This window comes from Temnothorax curvispinosus, unplaced genomic scaffold (assembly GCF_003070985.1).
Source record: "Temnothorax curvispinosus isolate PA1 unplaced genomic scaffold, ASM307098v1 QBEX01011515.1, whole genome shotgun sequence".
Classification (NCBI taxonomy): domain Eukaryota; kingdom Metazoa; phylum Arthropoda; class Insecta; order Hymenoptera; family Formicidae; genus Temnothorax; species Temnothorax curvispinosus.
In genome coordinates, this window is record NW_020221295.1 from 616,544 (window position 1) to 636,107 (window position 19,564).

Consider the following 19,564-nt stretch of genomic DNA (forward strand, 5'->3'; position numbering starts at 1 on the left):
AAAAAAAATTGACGCGCATATATGTCTTGAGTAACTTAAAAATATGTAAGCTTATATTATTTCAGTTCTAATGCTTTTTTGGCTGTCCGGTTTAGAATTAGTTACAAAAGCAGAATGCTCTCTCATGTATGTGTACATACATACATATGCGCGGCGCTGCACTTCTGGGCCCGTATGTCTATTACAGTGTATACATACACATCAGCCTGCGTGCGCCGTGCAGGGCGAATGACTTTTTAAAAACGCGCGGTGAAGAGAGAGAGAAAGAGTGGGAGGGGGGGAGAAAGAGAGAGAGAGAGAAAGAGAGAGAGAGAGAGAGAGAGAGAGAGAGAGAGAGAGAGAGAAGCGGAAACGCCGCGGACGTAGGAGGAGTCAACGATCGGGTAACGTCGCGGTAACGTCGTCGTCGGGCTCGTCGGCGTGGACGACGACGGCGGTGTCGCGGGTGCACGAACCCGTCGCGAACGGGATCAACGAGAGGCGCGCGATTAATCGATGCCGTGGCCGCGATGCGCGCCGAGGCCGTGCCGCCGCCGTGCGACGGCCGAGACGTTAATCAAACCGTCGATTGACCGAGCGAATAGGCGAGCGTGCGTATTCCGGATTCCGGGGGACGGGGCGGCCGCGCACCTTCCCTCGAGCGAGCGCGAAGGGCGGATAGAGGGATAGAGAAAGATAACGAGAGAGAGAGAGAGAGAGTAGAGAGTGAGAGAAGAGAAGAGGAGGGAGAACGAGCGTGTAAAAGCGAATTGAATTCCTACGCTCGGCGGTAACGTACGGTGCCGGAACTGCAGCCAGTGCCGCCCGATAAACCATCCGTTTCTTTCCGCGCGACGGCGGATCGCGGATCGCGGGAGGGCCGACGAGAGAGACGGACCGAGAGGGAGAGTGAGAGGGAACAATTGGGAGGGTTAGATGAAGGGAGGGAGTACGTTTCGATAGAGCGAGCGCGAACGGCGAGCGCAGCGACGAGGAATCCGGAGTCCGGAGTCCGGAGTAGGTACGATCGAGGGGAGCGATCAGCGACCGATTGGGTAGCGTGCGTCGAGAAGCCGAAGGATCGCCTCACGATGGACGAGTGCATGCTGAACGACTTGTTGGAGTGCTCGGTATGCCTGGAGCGGCTCGACACGTCCAGCAAGGTGCTGCCGTGCCAGCACACGTTCTGCAAGAAGTGCCTGGAGGAGATCGTTAGCACCCATCGCGAGCTACGCTGCCCGGAATGCCGCGTCCTCGTGGACGCCAAGGTGGACGACCTGCCGCCGAACGTGTTGCTGATGCGCATCCTCGAAGGGATGCGCAACGCCGCGCCGAAGAACCAGGCCAAGTCCGCTCTGCCATTGTCGAGGTCCTCCGGCCCCACCGCCGTCCCCCAACGGCTGTTCGGCGGTCACCAGGTCGCCCCGGCGCCCATCGTCACCGGCAATCTCGCGCCCACCATCGGCTCCGAGCCGGCGGTGCGACACTCCAATGCCGCCGCCAAGCAGGTACACCTGCACAACCAGGCGTACGGAAGGGCGATCTACGATTATGTCTCCAAGGTGCCAGGGTACGCATTGCCATTCGTACGTTCATGGTTTATGCTTGTGCCTATTCTACTATATGAATATTATTGTTTGTTCTTGCAGCGATTTGAGTTTTAAAAAGGGTGATATAGTCATCCTCCGGAAGAAGATTGATAACAATTGGTATTTCGGGGAATGTGGTAATAATCACGGTGTCTTTCCTCTGTCTTACGTTCAGGTATAACGCGAGAATCTTGGAAAAATTGAATGTTTTCATACACTGTAAATTTGAATTCATTGTAATTTGCTTTGTCGCAATTTTCAGGTGATGACGCCTTTGACACCACACGTACCTCAATGTAAAGCGCTATACGATTTTAGGATGACAAATGATGACGAAGATGGTTGTCTAACTTTTAACAAGGTAGGGTCATATGTCTCTAATCACTCGCCGTTGATGTGTCGCCGGCACATATGTATAAACAAAATATATGAGTATGAACGTATTTTAGGGGGAAGTAATCAGCGTTATCAGAAGAGTGGACGAAAATTGGGCAGAAGGTAAACTCTTGGACAGAATTGGTATCTTTCCACTAGCTTTCGTCGAGCTGAACAGCGTCGCTAGAGCTTTGATGAAACTCTCGACCAAGTAAGTAGAACAGTCGATTGATACAGTTGCCGCGCTTTTAAAAAATAAATGTATACGTTAATTAATTTTTTAATCAGCGTACAGCCGGGACCGTCGAGGGTAGCCCCGCCAACTCCGACGAACGAAGAAACCACGCCGTTGATACCAACCGATCACTCGCGTAATGTGCAAACAACGAGCCAGTCTCGACCGCAATTAGTACAGGTATATATTTCTAATGAAAGCGCCTACTCAATATAAGATATGTTTCATGAGACATGTGTTTTGATATTATAATGCACAAATGCTGCACAGGTATCTGATTCTGTCTCAAACGTATCGTCTGGCGGCAGCTCCACGACCACTACTCCGAACACCCCCAACAGTTCGACCACATCCAGCAGTTCCAGTACGGCCCCGAGCAGCCCTGGGAGTCCGGCGACGTCGCCACCCGCGGTCGGCAACAGGCATAACGTTAAACGTCATAGTTTCACTGCCGTCAATACAGGTCATCATGCACATCCCCATCATAGACATAGCGCTGAAATACTTAGTCCTCCGGTAGACAGTGTCCCTAATAACGCCAATAATAGCGGAGGCAATGAGCCGTTTTCCTCCTTACAAGTAAGAAAACCATATCTTCTTTCTGACAATTCTCTTTCTGTATGGATAGCTACATACGCGAACTGCTACCTCGATCAATGTATGGTTCTCTATCGCTTTTGCATTTTAACATCTTTTCTCTCTTTTCCTTTCGTGAAATTTATGCTGAATTTGAATGAACTTCTTTCTATTCTAGACGAGCGGTAGTTGTACGGATCACAGTCTTCGTCACAGGCGAAGTGGCAGCAGCGATCTCGTTCTCGCCCAGGCGTCGCAAAATATACCCGCTGGTCAGACTACCAGCGCATCCGGCGGGACGCATTTACCTGCGGCATACGTAGCATTATATCCATACAAGCCCCAGAAAGCGGACGAGCTTGAGTTACGAAAGGGCGGGATTTACATGGTGACGGAACGCTGTCAGGACGGATGGTTCAAAGGAACGTCCAATCGTACTCAGAAGTGCGGGGTTTTTCCTGGAAACTACGTTGCACCTGCCAAGTACGCATTTACCTTTCAGTCTCTGTCTCGCGGATTAGCCTGATCATTCGCGTTACGATCTTCGATGTATTTGCAGCAGATGTCAACGCGGGCTGTGCCGTGGATCTCCAAACTCACCGAGCCAACATCAAGGTTCGCCACTGTCGAACGCTCCGTCGAACGCTGAGTCACGTTTGGCGGTGACATACACGAAGAGCAAGGGTCCCGCGCCGCAGCCGTATAATCCTCGCACCCTGCCGCCGCCTGAATTACCGCCGCGCGCCATCAGCCCATCCACGACGACTGTGTCTTCGTCCTGGCACGGCGCCGCTCAGTCGAATCAAGGACCGAATCAAGAAACTAGTCCGCCCCGACACAACGACCAGAATGCAGCTGCCACCCCGCTCGGACGCAGTCACAGCGCGGTGATGACGGCAAATATTCGTAAGTACTTAAAATATATCGCGTTGGATTATGGGCGCGCTTTTCGTTGATGTTACAATTATGCCGATATACAATCATGTGTTCCTTTTCAGCTTCCCCCGGTAAACAAATCGCCGTGTCGTCGTCGCTACAACCGGCAGCAGGTATCAATAATGCTAATAATAGCAGCGTTACTATCCCAGCTCCTTCCTCTTCCGTGAGTGACATGAATAGAAGCCCGAATAATACTCTACGTGTAGCAGGCGGTATCGCAACGTCGAATGCAGCTGCGACAGCGTCCAGAACCACGGAAAAGGTATTATTCCTACGATAAGCCTTTATACAAGTGCTATATTTCTTTAATATAGTAATAACGTTGTTTATATATATATATATCTACTTATAAATTACAGCCCAAGGAAAAGAAGGATAAATGCGTCTCTTTGATGCGGCGCTTGACCAATATTAAAAAGTCTAAATCGCCTCCACCTACTACGTACTCGATGGATAATCCTGTATTCGACGACGGTAATTCCGTCAATCCGATGCACGTTCGGTGAGTACACAGTTAATTTAGATTATCGCGAACTTATGTGTCTGTACAATCTGTATTATAATCCAGAAGTCGAGAACAACGTTGATCTGCAAATTGCACGTTCTGATAATCGATCTTGTTTGACATATATCTCACCTAATCCTGCTAATTTCCGTATGCACATACATGCATTATTATGTACATTACGTGTTCTCAGATTGTCAAGCAATTTGTATGAATGTTCGTCGAAGTGTTAGTTCAAATGTTTAAGTAAAAGCGCTACTTTTTTTCTTTTTGTTTGTTAAGATTGTTGCATGATCGTTGCATCACCAATAATTATGCACACGTACAGAATAGATTAATAGGTGGCTAAGCAGCCACCCACGAATAATATTTACATCATCATGCTTTGTGCAGCATGACACAAACTGCACGCCTTGAAATGTTTCTCTAATATTGTGTTGGGACGGGGCGGGTGGGCAAATTGACAATCGCAGATCGGGGTCTTGCCCAAGTCAGTTGCTACAGGTGGTACCTACACAGGAATTAAACGCTTCAAACAGCCCACACCGCTTAGGTCCAGGCTCTGTGCAAGGGCACGTCACATCCTCACAGAGACTGAAATACAAGGAGAGACCCTCCTTACCAGTGTCAGTAACCCAGAGGTTAGTCGTTTGAAATTCTAAATAAGAACCGGGCTCTAAATTCGTGAAAGTCCTCTGCGCGCATATTTTGCCAGCTAGCAGATAAATTAGGATTATTCATGAAATACAAAGGGAACAATCGTTTTGGTATTGGAAAACTGCGACGTTCTTTATATTTTACGACAATTAATAATACAATTGTAGCATTTGTTTACTTTTATGAAAGCACAGGATTACATAGATTATCCGACAATAAACTGTCCTACATAAAATTAATACTTTCTTATTTTAAGCAGTCATTTCTTAATTTTTACGGCGAAGACACACTCCATGTGTAAGTCAATATATGAATTTGAGAATTATATAATTCGGTTTCTTTTTTTTTCTTTTTTTTATATTAGTGTTTGCAATTTATTGCGAGGTAGAACTGCATTTCATTTCAAGGTAAGCTTAGAAATGTCTAGATTTATACAATTTATTTTGCATTGTTGCGTAATTAACAATATATATGTTGTTTTTCATACATCACAAAATTATAGCACACTCTTTTGCACAAAGTAAACTTTTATAGTTAGAGAAACATTGATTGCAGATATTTTGCATGTTTGAAAAATCCCCAATGTGAACTGTGATGAATCCATTAAATGTTTATTACATTTGTTACATAGTTCTTTGTTAATAATTCTCTGTGCAAAATGCCATAATTTAGATATATTTCATTTATTTATGCTTGTGTGATGCTGAACCGTCTGGTATATAACTTTAGCACAAATTACCGCAATTCTCTGCATTAGTAGTGACAGTCTTGTTACATATAGGCTCTTTACTTCCATCTAGATCCAATGAATCCGGTGCAATGGTATGCTCAACCGTTGGAAATCATCATCGCAAGAGTAATTCTCTAGACGCTGGAATGGGAAAGCAAATGAAGCAGCAATCGTCGCGCGACCGGTAGGTATAACATTTGTCCCTCAAATTTCCGAGTTTAACTTTCGTTAACTTGCGCCCGTTAGTCGCAAAATTATAACGTTCCTCGTTGTTTCATGATAATTGTGTTCGATTTCAGCACGGGGTATAGATTCCGTTGTATCGTGCCATATCCGCCTAACAGCGAGTTCGAACTGGAACTACGCGTGGGAGATATAATATACGTGCAGAAGAAGCGCGACGACGGATGGTACAAGGGTATGCAGCAGCGTACCGGTCGTACGGGGCTATTTCCGGCGAGTTTTGTGGAGGCTTTCTGAGACCCGACGCAAAGTCGCCTAGTGTTAGAAACTTGTATATAACTTGGCCTTTTGTGTAAGTATTTACACGACACATTCGGATTCGGGATTACGCCGGTACGGCGTATTTGTCGTTGGTTTTCTCCGCCGCTCTTCGGGATGTTATCGACTTCAAAGCGACTAACACATGCACGCGTATCACGCATGCTGTATCTCGAGCTGTGCAATGTATTTAGAGCCGTTGTGCGAACTTAATGGGCCATTAATTAAACGTGTTGTAATAAACGCGCCGTGTAAATGATCGACGACAGTGTCGAGTTAATAAATGCATTCGCGCGGTGGGTGCAATAGGAAATTTTAGCGCAAAACAATTATGCGTATTTCGCATGTAAATATGTGCAAAAAATGACGAAGGGTAGTACATAATGCTGAAAACTACTCGGAATTTATACTGCCATTGGTTATGCGTAATTGTAACGAGATAACGAATTCATTTTTGCGCGACGTTACTGCCATTTGCGATCTTAAGGGAAGGAATATCGGTTTTCCTTTTTGAGCTACTGATTTCAAACTTGCTATCTTTTTCGACATGCGCGCAATGTATAAAAAAGATTAATATGGGTTGTGTAATAATCATGCTTATGCGCGTGAAGCCATTCATGACACGTAATTAAAAGTAGAATTATGGAATAAACGAAGAGGAAAGAAATTGCGTGTGGAGAAAAGAGGATTTTTCTTAGAAAAATCTAAATATCTCGGGGGGGGGGGGGGGCATACGCACACGTAGACTAATACGAAACAATAAGCGCAAACGACAGTCTGTGCGATGATACGCTTAAATTTCGTCAACAATGTTAAATGTTGGAGTTGTACTTGCGATTGTCTGGATGGGACCGTATTTGTATATGTATAGTCGCTAATCTAACTAAAAGTTGAAATTCCATCATTTTCGACTTTAGAGATTTAAGCGTATTGTTGCACGGATATTTATTTTATCCTGAGATATTTAGGATTATGGATCTGATCCATATTTATTGTCAGTCATACCGGGCTTTATATAATTTTTCTCTTCCTTAATCTGCCATTGTAGACGATCGGCTTATTTGCCACCGATAATTTATTATGCTTGTGTATCGAAAGCTATATTATACGAGAGCACAACCAGTAATTTTATTATTGACATTCAAGACTGGACTACGTTTTAAAATTGTTGATCGAGATTAGGTGAATGTATTATAATGTCTTTTCTTAGCAAAGGAAAATGTTCTATTTTAACGAACAATTCGGATTGTTATAGGCAATTTAGCTAAAGTATTTAGAAAATGGCCTTGATACGCGCAATGTTGATGTATTATTATATACTTTGTATACATCATTTTATAACTCGATTTATAACTTGTTTTCTAATTTATAAAGTCACACAGACATCCATGGCATGATGACGAGTTGGTTGTTTAAACAACTAATTCAGGATAAATAGGAAAATATCCAATAAATTAAAGTGCTTCCATTATCTGATTGCTGATCAGTACGTAGATATAAAATTTTGTTACGTTCTTTATATTTTGTATTATTATTCTTCTATTATTCTTATTAATTGTACAATTTTGCGCAATCGGTTTTTATAAATCTTTATACATATATCGTTAAAAGATATTTTATTGATTACGATTATCATTGTATTAATTATACTATCGTCTTTTAGAGTTTATGATTAAGACGCAAAAGTGTACCTTATTTCGATATGTTATTAATAATTATATACATCAATTGTACATACATTACGCGTGTATAAATAGAGAAGTATACTTGTACATATATATTCGTAATGCTCAATTCATTAACATTTATGCATAAGTAATCCAGCTAACATTTACATATTCGAATTTAGACATGTGTATTGCACAAATCCACATGTAAACGAGAAACTTACACATGTCATATTCGATATAATTTTGATCGCATATGTATACGCGTACGTATATATCCTGGGGATATATATTTATATTAATTATGAACATTTAATGGCACATTTGTATATAATTTTATTGTAACTTGGTATATTATAGAAGTTTGCAGATGACCCGTTTATCTGACTAGAGACAGAATCCAATGTACAACGAACAATATAATGTAACGATATAGAGAACATTGCACAGTACACATTATAAAGACGAAGTCACAAAGAGATAGTTCACTAGACAACGGAAGAGAAAGTATTCTCTGTGCAGCACTTTCTCTTTCAGAATTTTTATCATTAATTATATCGATGAGTTAACACTCAATGCGCATTACAACATTAGTTCTATACTTTTCTAATGGATTAACATGCAAATTGTTGTAAATATAACAGTGACACCTGCAAACTTTTATGATACGAAGAATTTCGTTGTCCTCATTGAAATGCAAAGCAAACAGATATCAGAAAACGACAATTTACAATCACGCAATAATTGCAAAAGGGGTAACGAAAAGCGTCCATCTCTGTCATTTGAGGTCAAGAAAAGAACGTTGCCTGTAAATTTACGAGCGGATAATTTTCTGTGGCCATCAAACTGTAGAATAAAACCTAGAAGGATTAGCGTAATCGGTAAGAAATTACACGAATCTTATCGACGTTAACGAAGTCTACGTTGTGGTACGAGAAAAGTGTGACTTAGAGATTCTGAACGTCTATATTCGCGTAGGGAGAGATGTAATTTTATAGCTATTCGTCCGATTGGGAAAGGTGGCTGGATATATTTTTTTATGTCAGTCACTTGAGCGCGAAAAAAGTGAACGACCGATCGACCATAGGATCGAATTTAATCGAATCTAGAATTATAATAGTCAGGAAAAAGAAAATATCTCTTACACTCTTATGCGAGGGGCCACACTGCGCATGCTATAATAAATTTGGCAGTCTATTGTAGCGCGATATTTAGAAATTGGAGAAAGGATAGGAAATAAAACGTGAGATATATATTATATATATATGTATACATATTTATATGCAAAAAACTCGTCTATTTGTGTTCATGCGGATCATTGGAATCATTATACCGTATCTTATACAAATTATTAATGTGTCATACGCACAATATATTTAATGTTTTGCATTTCGATCTTGCATATCCATCTCCGACGAAGAATATGAATTTTCAATAACGGCTTTTATTTTTTTTGTACATCCCTTTCGGTATATCTCCGTGGCGATTAAATTATACGATTGAATTCCTTATGTCATACTAAAAAAAACTGCGTAGAAACTATTTATACACAGGCATACGTATGTGTGTTTTATATGACGTACACTTAAGTAATTTATTATTAATGGCTTGTAAAGAAGGTACTGCTAAGTTACGGGTGGTATATCAGATCGGCTGTAACGAGAGAGACTAATTAGTCGTCGCTACTTTATATCGCGCGCAACACAGAATCAGACGTGACACGAGACGCCTGTAAAAGATCATCCTCCGCGTAATTATGTAATCGTTGATTTAACATTGTTGTGCTCGTTTGTTTTTGCGTAAGGCATAAGAAGAGCCGCAAGTGTACGAAACGCGTTCACAGTCACAGTAACAGTCTTAAATCAATGAGAGCGCGCATGCGATGCGATTATAAAACCATCTCTGTGGATTGTAAATAAGTTACTGCGAAATCTAGCGTTTCCGCGACGTTACAGTAAAAAGAAAAAGATCATGTCGGTAAAGCTATACTCTCGTATACATAGGGACGACGACCCTCCTGCGTTTCGCATGAGGTCGGAATCTGTCTAGGTTGCAGAACAGGTACACGTAGCGTAGGGATGTAAGACAAAGATCCGAGTCAAGAGCCTTCGTTTAGACCAAATGTGTTTCTAGCACTTCTTTCGTAAGGGGAAACTTAGAATAGTCATTATATACCGATTACTACCTTTACACGCTACTTACGCTACTCGGTATTTTGTCACTAACGTAACGATGTTCCAACAAGTCTATGTCGATGTCGTGTCCAAGCGTAATTTACACATATACATAGGTATCGTTTAATATTTAAATAGCATACGAAAACTGTAATAAAATCCTTCACGTGGCTACCACAAATGCCGGGGTCTGTATGTGTGTGTAACCCAAATCAGTCATTTCTGTTTGTCGTGCTCGTGAAGTCGATTCGATATGACGATCCATTATGTTAAATTACATTTGATTTAATAGATCGTAAATAATTATTTCAGAAGATTAGAAATCGACTAATTTCACGCAATTAAAGAGTTTATTGGAACTTATATAAAAAAAAGGAATACGTATATATTTCTTTTTCAATATAGATTAAATTTATGTGGTTCCTTAATTGCGCGAAACCGATCGATGTGCTGAATCCTTTAAACTGCCGCAGACAGCATATAGGAAGTTGAAGCCTTTTACGGTCTTTATTGTACTATAGGGCGCAATTTCGACAGACATGCACCGAGTCTGTTCTCTAGTGCGATGAAGACTGTTATACGTGAAGATATCTAAGTGAAAAAGCATAATATAAGCACTTCAACTAATAAAATATCATATTATAACTTCAATTAAAAATGTTATAATATTGACGTGAGATATTTTATCGGTCAAAATGTTGATATTATGTTTCTATCAGATAACTGCATACATAGCCAGCCTTTAGCATACATCGGATCAGACTAGTGCAAGTGATCTAATTCGCTATTGCTATACAGATACCATTATCACCACTCTTCTCATTACGTTTATTATTATCTCGAACATTGTGAAGATAGTGATTTTTTTCTTAAAAAGCTACGTTTTTTTAGCACACACACACGGCAGAATGTTTCGTAGCAATATATTAATGAAAGCTTAACAAAAACAATATTATATCTCAGGAATGCCTCTGAAATAAAATCGGTAATGGTATCATCATTAATTTACTATCGTACTTGACCATTATTTCGCTAATGTCATTAATTTCAGTCTTTCCCCGAATACGGAGAAAATGCGTGTAAATATAATGGACAGAGCTATTCCGTTTTTTCCGTGACGTCCGTGTTTATTTGACGTTTACTACGCATCGATGCCATTCGTGCCGGCTACTTTAATGCAACAGCTGGTCGTCTTGATGTAGAAGCGCTTCTTTGCACGCGAGCGTATCAATTGAGCCCTGTCGGGAGTTTATTAAAGTTATTTAACACGGTCCTTTACGCTCCGATGCACAGTTAGATGCTTCTATCTGGGACGCATTGCGCTGTGCATTCTATCATGTTCTATCCTCCATCTCCGTATAAATTAAATAAATTTGCGTATATTTTACATATATAAAAATTATATAACAATGATTATATATCCACACAGCGTGGAATGCTGTCTGGATAATATAATAATTATACACATATAATTAAAACAAATATAATGTTTTGTATTACAATATGTAATTAACATTTCCAGTCACAAGTGAATTTTTAGACGAATGGTTTACATTCTTTGAAACAGAAATGACGCTAAAACGATTTCGAAAATGTTTTTTATCCTAAAATGACTGGAATATTCATCAACGCATTCGGAAACAGCTGTTACGCAAGATTATAATTAACCTGTTTCCGAACCTCCGAGAGTCGATTTACATGTGCAAAGTGATATACAGTATATATTCGTAACATTCCTCGCCTGCACTACGCGCGGTAATAGAGTTTTTACGCAATCGCACGATGTTAATAATTCCTCTCTAAGGAATAAGAACATTCGCAAACTCATTTTAATATTTCTTTGCACGATAAGATATAAACTGCTGGAAAAGATAAAAAGATGAGGGTCGATAGTTAAGAGGAATAGTTTATATCTGTTAGATAAGAGTCCTAATTACAGTTGTACAAACGATTTCGGGGAGAAAAACTTTTTCATTTTTTTATGTGCAACATAGATAGCGAGACAAAAGGTCTAATATTACACTTGAAGGAAGTAATATAACTTAGGGGAAGTCTCGAGGATATTAGAAATCTTAAAATTCTACGATGGCACGTCGCGGTACGTAACGGTACACGTGTAGCGTGCGACAGCCCGACCGGCGCGCGGCGCGGCGCCTGAAATCACAGCGTCACCGGTGACTCAGGACCTTGAGGATCTATTTAGCAAAACGTTGCATGCCCGGAGACTGGCATCCTGCACGAAAGAAGAAGTGTCATCCACGAGACACGCGGCGTCGGGCGCAACTGCAAAACGCAGCGCGGCCGTCGCGTTAAGCAACTCTGGCGACGGGCATGCATGCGACAAAAGCCGTCCGGCCGCCCGTCTGACTGGCTCGTCGACTGGTGGATTGCGAAGCATCGACCGGAGTGTAAGTAATTAAATAAATCGTCGTCGGTTCGTTCGACTGTCGTCGTTAGAACGCGCGTTTCTCGTTTTGCGAGTGCGTGGAGGAGAAGAAAAAAAAAGGAGAATTGGAGTTGCGAGAGTATCAACGGGACGCACGTAGCGCGAGTAATAAATTCAGTGCACCTTTCCTTTTCCGAGACCGTTGACCTCACCGTGGAACAACGACCAAGGACGGCTGAGCCAAGGTGCTCTTTATCGTCTTCTTCATTTTGCCTCCCTAGCAATTTCACGGAAGAACGAGAAATGCCGGGAATGCGTTCTCGAGCATACCGTGCTTTTTGCGCAAATCAGACAACGCCCAGATGACAATGTTCAAAATCGACATAAGACGTCTTAACGTAATTAAGATGTTTTATAAGATGTTTATAAGATGACGTTTTGAAGACGTCTCATGTCCCGATTTTGGACAGTGTGTTATCTGGGCGCTCTCGTTTACGCGCGATTAAAATTCCATTTCGATAGAAATATGTGTACATTACCTACGTTATATTATTCTAATAAAATCGATTGGAATGAGGCAATGTTTATAGCGAGAGATTATTACTGCATTTCGATTAACTTTTGTTGAATAAACGCTTCAAGAATGTATAAGTATTTATGCAAGCATGACTCTATATTCTTGCATAGCATTATATAATGACATATTGATAAAAGTTGGGAAAATATTAATGTTTTCATCGCTGTCACATTCAATTAATTTTATATTCATATTTTTACGTGAATTGATAAATTTTGAAATTTCAAAGTCATCGAAATAAATTTTACGCGTAGTCTTGAAGGTCACAATTCAATGTTAAATGATTTATAGTATCGAACGCGTTATGCAAATTATACAAATTGCCTCATTATTCAGTTTCTTTTTTTCTTTCAAGCTTTTTATATATGTAAACGTCGTGTCTAGACCGTGGAAAGTAAAAGTTATAATGTAAATTAAATATAAAAATTATCTCATTCGTTTTAAATATATGTGAACGTTCTTCCATTGTCTTGATCATTGTACTTTGAAAAACGTGAGACTGAAATGTTTGAATGTTTCGTCTTCTATCAAGATTTTTACGGAAATTTCCGCATAGGTATTCGCGTGTTTATCTCTGCTTTGTTTAAAATCTCGCACAAATTATAGATCGTTTGAAATGAGTATTATTTATCAGTACGCGTGAAGAATTAAGAGGAGACCGGATTGAAAAGGGCAGACCCTCTTTCGAAATACACCATTCAGCGTACTTCACGTACGTCTTCTCTGTCTCCGCTTTGTTCGCCACTTAAAGCCCATATTATTCAGCCGATCTATAATTCGAGCTTCAAAGTAGAAATCTGACGCGTTTAATTCCGTCTACGATTTTTTGCGCCGCGTATCTCGATGCTCTAATATATTCTTTTATACCGCGCGTATATTATTTTATTATTATCGTATTACATCGCAAGTAGGATTTTCAAGCTTTGCTCGTCGCGAACGCAGATGTGGAACCCTCGGGAGCCAGAGCGGCGCGTGCGCGCGCGCGCGCTCACGCACCCCCGGGAAAAAAATAAGGGATCCGGTCGTGTACGTCGCACGGGCGCGTATGCCGTGTAGCCGTGTATGCCGTATTGTATATAATCTGTTGTAGTCTCGCCAGCGGCCAGTCTCGCGTCTCGCGGCGGAAAGACTTCGTCCCGCCGGACGAGATCCACTCCGAGCGAGCATTTCAGCGGCGCGCCGCCGTCGGGGGTTGACACCGGAACCTGTCGTATTGTAATAGATAAATTTGATAAACGCTCGCAACGGGTTTTATCCAGCCGCTGGACCGGCTGGACGAGTTTGTCGTCGGACCTCGGACTTTATGCGTCGAGTCATTACGATAACGGATAACGATATTCACGATAAATTAGACGTGTCTGCACTTCTCGTACTGCCATTACAGCTCCCGTGCGCGTGTGCGTGCCTGTTTAAATGGCACGTATGTGATTTTGGCAAACCACCAGTCGACGTTGTGTCACACAAATGGCGGCATTGATCATCGTTCCATTCCAATAACCGAGAGATTTGTTGCCTCTCGGGCCAGCCGTTTGACGCCTAGACGGAAAATGCAAATCAGTTGCCCGAGTGGAATTTGATCCTTTCGAAAGTTTCGAATCGACCCAGAGGAAGAGTGAGGGAAGGTAGGAAGGTGGGGGAGATAAGATAATTATGTCAAGTATAATCGACAAACCAATCATAAGGAATCGTTCATTATGCAGAGTCGACGGAACTAAGTACTGAAGCAATAAACACACAGTGGTGTTCGTTCGATTTGCCTGCCGAGTGGGATCCTTGAGGAAGTCGACTGGTAAAAATTGATGTAACATTAATTCAGTGGATTGGAATATCAATTGCGAGTGTAGATCTTGACGCTCCGCTTAGACTTTCGTTGCTCGTTATATTCCAAAAGTGATTAATCTCTTATAATATTTTCTTGTTGTAGGTGTAAGGTGTACGAGAGAAAGACGGCGAATTCTTTGTCACAATGATGGCCAGGGCTTTGTGCAATGCCTTTTCGGGAAGGCAGATTAGCCTATGCGCGCAGTCACAGCTATTAAAACGTAACCCATACTTGGTAATACATTCTTCTATTTGCAATTGTTGTTATCATGACATATGTTAATCATGCTACGTTTGCTCACTTTGCGTTATCACGTTTGCCATTTCTTTCAGGGTATCGGACAATTAACACGCATGATATCCTCGCACCATGTCTCGAAGAACATTGAGTTTCTTACGCAAGATAGTCGTATTATATCGTCCAAGAACGTTGCTCAGAATATAAATCTAGCAAATAATCGTCCTTTGTTGGTTATCCTCACTTGGCTGTTATCAAAGCGACAACACGTCATGAAGTTTGTTAATTTGTATATGGAACAAGGTTTTGACGTGGCAGTGGTATCCCTTACGCCTTGGCAGCTTATGTGGCCTGTGAAGGGCTCTAGAGTAAGTACACATGGTAGATCTGCTTTAGACAATTTACAATTTGTTACACGAGTCTCTACTTTATGTATAAACTGTAAATAGAATTCTGTCGCAAATCGTAAATCGTCCAAGATGGATTTAAAATCCATTTGTTACAATTTTCGAAGTTTGTTTTCAGCTAGTGGCAGCGGATTTGTTAACTTTCTTAAAGCAAAATGAAAGTTACCAACAAATTCTGTTACACGGGTTTTCGGTAGGCGGTTACATGTGGGGTGAAGCTTTAGATTTGATAGAAACCAATAAGGATAAATACAATAACATTACTGACAGAATTGTCGGACAAGTGTGGGACAGTATAGCCGATGTCAGTCAGATCGCGATTGGTTTTCCTCGTGCGGTATTCCCGAAAAACACGGTGCTGCAATCTGTGCTACAGAAATACGTAGAGTAAGTAAGCAACAGGGATAAGATCAAACACCAAACAAATAAGTATCTCTAATTAATATCAAGTTACTTTTTAGATATCATATGAAGACATTCCATCAGCAAGCGACACAGTATTACATTCGATCCAGTCAGATATTTCATACCACCAGTGTAAGGGTGCCAGCATTACTATTCATGAGCAAAACCGATCCTGTTGGAGCTGTAACCAGCAATTTGTCTTTGCGCGATAACTGGGAATCTTTAGGAATAAAGGTAACGCCTCGCGTTTGCTGGCTCATGAGAGAATCACGTGAGAGACGTATGCATTTATATGTTGCAGACGTACATGAAGATATTCGAGGAGTCGCCGCACGTTGCCCACTTCTACACGTATCCTAAGGAATACGTTGCCGAGCTCTACGCCTTCTTACAAAAATTAAACTTAATACAGAACGAAGAAAAGATTAGAGCGCGCCTCTAAATATCTTAAAAGCGTGTTAATTCTCTTCACACATAGCCGTATGATATTTCTTTTTATATATAAAGTTGCCTTTTCAATTACATTTTATTCCATACATTTGTAATATCCAGCACTTGCCACACAGACATAATATACATAGATGTAGGTGACATCAGAGTAGATGGTTTTATAAATATTTAAATTTACAAGATATTTATATAAAACTTTGCGAGTAGTTAATACCAAGTTTAACGAAACAAAAATAAAACGTTAAAAACGTCTTTAAAAACGATAAAAAAAACATACCTTAGTCACATATTTTTGTACATTTGTCTTTGAAGTAATTATGCACTTAGTACAATGTGCATTATTAGTTATTATTTAAATATAAATTGTAATATGGTGCAATTTGGGCGCAAGACACAAAGTATTTTTACTTTTTTTTCTTCTTTAATGAATTAATACAACTGTGGTAAAAAGATAACACTAGTATTACTTATTATTGTATCACAAGTTATACAAACAGGCATAAAGTATGTTGTACATTTGGTGTCTTTTATTACATATATTATATATTAGGTTGTGTGTGTTTTAACACAAACCGCTGTGTCTCAAGAAACTTAAAATTTTCGTTTCTTCGCTCTTTTCTCTTCTCCTTTCTACGTTTCTTTCTCTCCTCCTTCCAGTCATCTATCACCTCATCCGGAGGTTGGCCTCCTCCTAATTCTTCTAAGATTAACTTTTTTTGTTTATAGATCTTTTTCTTTTCGTAAAAATCAGTTTCATCCAATTTGATTTCCGCTTCCCGTTTTGCCACCGATATTTGCGTCAAGATCGTAACGATTTCCTTGTCTAGCATCAATTAAGGGATGATCAGATGTGATTTTGAGCTATCTTTATTGAAAAAAAAAGGATCGCAAAATAGGACATGTACTCACCGTCTACTTTGTATTCCGTTAATTTAGTACCTATGGCATCTTCGATCGCGTGCAATAATTTGATATCGTGTGGAGTTACCAAGCTTATCGCCATACCGTTTTTACCTGCGCGAGCTGTTCTACCGACTCTATGAATGTATTCCTTCGGTACATTCGGTATTGTATGATTAATGACTAATTCCACCGTGGGAATATCGAGGCCTCTCGCCGCGACATTGGTAGCAATTAATATCTGTACGTGGTTTGACTTGAACTTGTTTAGCGCTGCTAAACGTTCGTTTTGCTTAATCATCCCGTGAAGAGCCACGTTCGTAAATCCAACATCATTCAACGTCATTGATAATAATTGACACTGTCTAAATACAACACAAAATAATAATATATTATTAGATCTAGATACGTAATCTTTGAAGCATCTTTTATGTTACGTGACAAGAGCACGTGTATTCTTTACCGGCAAGTATCCGTGAATATCATGATGGAACCATTTTTATCGGTGGCGCGAAATGTCCTAATTACTTCTATCAGATACGAATCGAGCACATCCTTAGGACACAACACGTAACGTTGATCCAATTCCTTTACTGTGGCAATACCAGCGTCATCTTCCTCTTGCCATGTAAAAACCTAGAAAAGTTGTCATTTTCATTCCTGCTAGTCGTAATGTAACATAACATACAGTTGTATTATCGAGATATACCTTATCAGAAGCTATTTGCTGCACTTTGCCAAGAGCGTCTGTCATTGTAGCGCTGAAGAACAATACTTGTTTCTGCTTGGGTAAGGCAGCAAAAATTTTCTTAAGCTGTTCATCGAAATGGCCACCGAGCAGTCTATCAGCCTCATCCACCACTAAAAATTTGATCTTCTGCAGGGAGAACGTATCGCAACTGTCCAAATGATCTGCTAGTCGACCCGGTGTAGCTACAACTATATGTGGCTGTTTCGACAATTCCAATCCTTGTGCCACCATATCCATGCCACCAACAATCACACATTTTTTCAGGTTGATAGCCTTGCCAATAGCAGCAAACTGATCAGCAATCTAAAATAATTCCATTAAATATAATAAGATTTATTATAATTAACTGCAAGCATGGCTGTTTTGTAAAAATATCACATCATTCCAAGAGTAATACAATTTATTTAAATAAACATAATAGAACTACTAAAGTTTTGATCAATTAGATATTTGTTATTTCTTTCTCTCTTTCTTTCCATCTTTCTAGTAAATTTTCTATCCTTTGGTTACGATATACCATACATATACAATGCAGTACACAATCAAAATTATTTTCTACTATTTTAAAGTATATAAAATTACTACGTTACTTATGAGATGATTTGACAAATCTCACAAATACATATAAAACAATTTATATTGCAAGTAACAACAAGAAGAAAGTAAAATGTATCACCTGAAAAGCTAGTTCCCTCGTTGGCGTTAACACAAGAGCAAATATACCATACGGATCCTCGCATAATTTTTGCAAAACAGGCAGGGCAAATGCTAGAGTTTTGCCACTACCGGTCTTGGCGCAGCCTATGCAATCTTTGCCCGTCAGTATTTGAGGAATGCAATTCTGCTGAATCGGCGTTGGCTTTTTTAAACCTAAACAAACAAATAGCTGTATAGTTTCGTCAATTTCGCAAAGTTTAACGTCCTGAATATTATTCGATATGATCATTCCTTGTAACTCTTTATAACCATTATGGCCAGTCTACAATGAGTCGTTAGTCGTTAGTCAGATGTCGGAAGAGAGTCGAAAAAAGTCATAAACGTGTCATAAGGCGATCGGAAGTCTGTAATCGGCAATCATAAGCGATTGGCCAAATGCCATCTCTTACGATCACCGATTACAGGCCTTCGATTGCTTACAATACGCTTATAACTATTTCTTCCGACATCTGACTAACGACTCATTGTAGAGAGACTGGCCATTATAACATTTTCTGGAAAAACATGTTATTTTTGTAGAAAACTACTCACCCATGGACTCGCATTGAGCGAGGAGCCAAGAATTCAGTTTCAAGTGCGAGAAATCTTTAACTTCTTCACTCATGTTGTTACTCGAATGTCGTTACTCCGGTTACTCGTCGATCCGAGCTCATCAGAACTCATGCACCTTAGCATGTGTCATTTGTCTTCTTCTTCTTACTTCTTATGTTTTTTTTTTGTTTTGCTCCTTTTAGATTAGGCTCGTTAGCGCCTTCAACCTTCAACCTTCAACCCTGCCTTTGGGTTATAATAACGCTTCTTATATGTTAATGGCTTGTCAGGTTTTTTATATACGGCCAGCATGCCTAGCACGTGTAATTTGTAATATACGTATTGACAATTGTTACCCTATGAGACGGGTTACCGACTGCACTTGTATGTAGATGATTCGTACATTAACCGCGCGAACCGGTTCCGGAGTTCGGAGTCTGGAGCTCTAACGGCA

The 19,564-nt window shown here is 40.5% G+C and overlaps 3 protein-coding genes across 7 annotated transcripts; 2 read left to right on the top strand and 1 right to left on the bottom strand.

The window, feature by feature from the left end:
- The first annotated feature begins 336 nt into the window (after positions 1-336).
- On the top strand, positions 337-7,651 carry LOC112461539 (SH3 domain-containing RING finger protein 3). The gene is made up of 13 exons (XM_025026816.1): positions 337-1,549; positions 1,629-1,743; positions 1,831-1,929; positions 2,018-2,154; positions 2,232-2,358; positions 2,449-2,757; positions 2,933-3,237; positions 3,314-3,660; positions 3,753-3,955; positions 4,053-4,195; positions 4,672-4,839; positions 5,656-5,769; positions 5,885-7,651. The coding sequence occupies exons 1-13, from the start codon at positions 1,071-1,073 to the stop codon at positions 6,063-6,065; spliced, it is 2,727 nt and encodes a 908-aa protein (XP_024882584.1). The 5' UTR covers positions 337-1,070; the 3' UTR covers positions 6,066-7,651.
- Positions 7,652-12,237: 4,586 nt separating this feature from the next.
- On the top strand, positions 12,238-16,725 carry LOC112461530. Of its 4 annotated transcripts, XM_025026797.1 has the most exons (8): positions 12,238-12,335; positions 14,275-14,512; positions 14,591-14,679; positions 14,815-14,946; positions 15,045-15,317; positions 15,475-15,743; positions 15,818-15,995; positions 16,063-16,725. In XM_025026797.1, the coding sequence occupies exons 4-8, from the start codon at positions 14,857-14,859 to the stop codon at positions 16,201-16,203; spliced, it is 951 nt and encodes a 316-aa protein (XP_024882565.1). In that variant the 5' UTR covers positions 12,238-12,335; positions 14,275-14,512; positions 14,591-14,679; positions 14,815-14,856; the 3' UTR covers positions 16,204-16,725. The 4 variants fall into 4 exon arrangements, with proteins under 4 accessions (XP_024882565.1, XP_024882566.1, XP_024882567.1 ...); XM_025026798.1 differs by lacking the exon at positions 12,238-12,335 and having other exon boundaries at positions 13,981-14,520; XM_025026799.1 differs by lacking the exon at positions 12,238-12,335 and having other exon boundaries at positions 13,981-14,512; positions 14,591-14,691.
- On the bottom strand, positions 16,613-19,559 carry LOC112461528 (probable ATP-dependent RNA helicase DDX49). 2 transcript variants are annotated; one of them, XM_025026794.1, is made up of 7 exons: positions 19,467-19,559; positions 19,111-19,352; positions 18,539-18,732; positions 17,821-18,165; positions 17,575-17,747; positions 17,121-17,476; positions 16,613-17,034 (listed from the first exon to the last, which is right to left on the bottom strand). In XM_025026794.1, the coding sequence occupies exons 2-7, from the start codon at positions 19,181-19,183 to the stop codon at positions 16,751-16,753; spliced, it is 1,425 nt and encodes a 474-aa protein (XP_024882562.1). In that variant the 5' UTR covers positions 19,184-19,352; positions 19,467-19,559; the 3' UTR covers positions 16,613-16,750. The 2 variants fall into 2 exon arrangements, with proteins under 2 accessions (XP_024882562.1, XP_024882560.1); XM_025026792.1 differs by having other exon boundaries at positions 19,111-19,356; positions 19,467-19,550.
- Between the last annotated feature and the right edge of the window lie 5 nt (positions 19,560-19,564).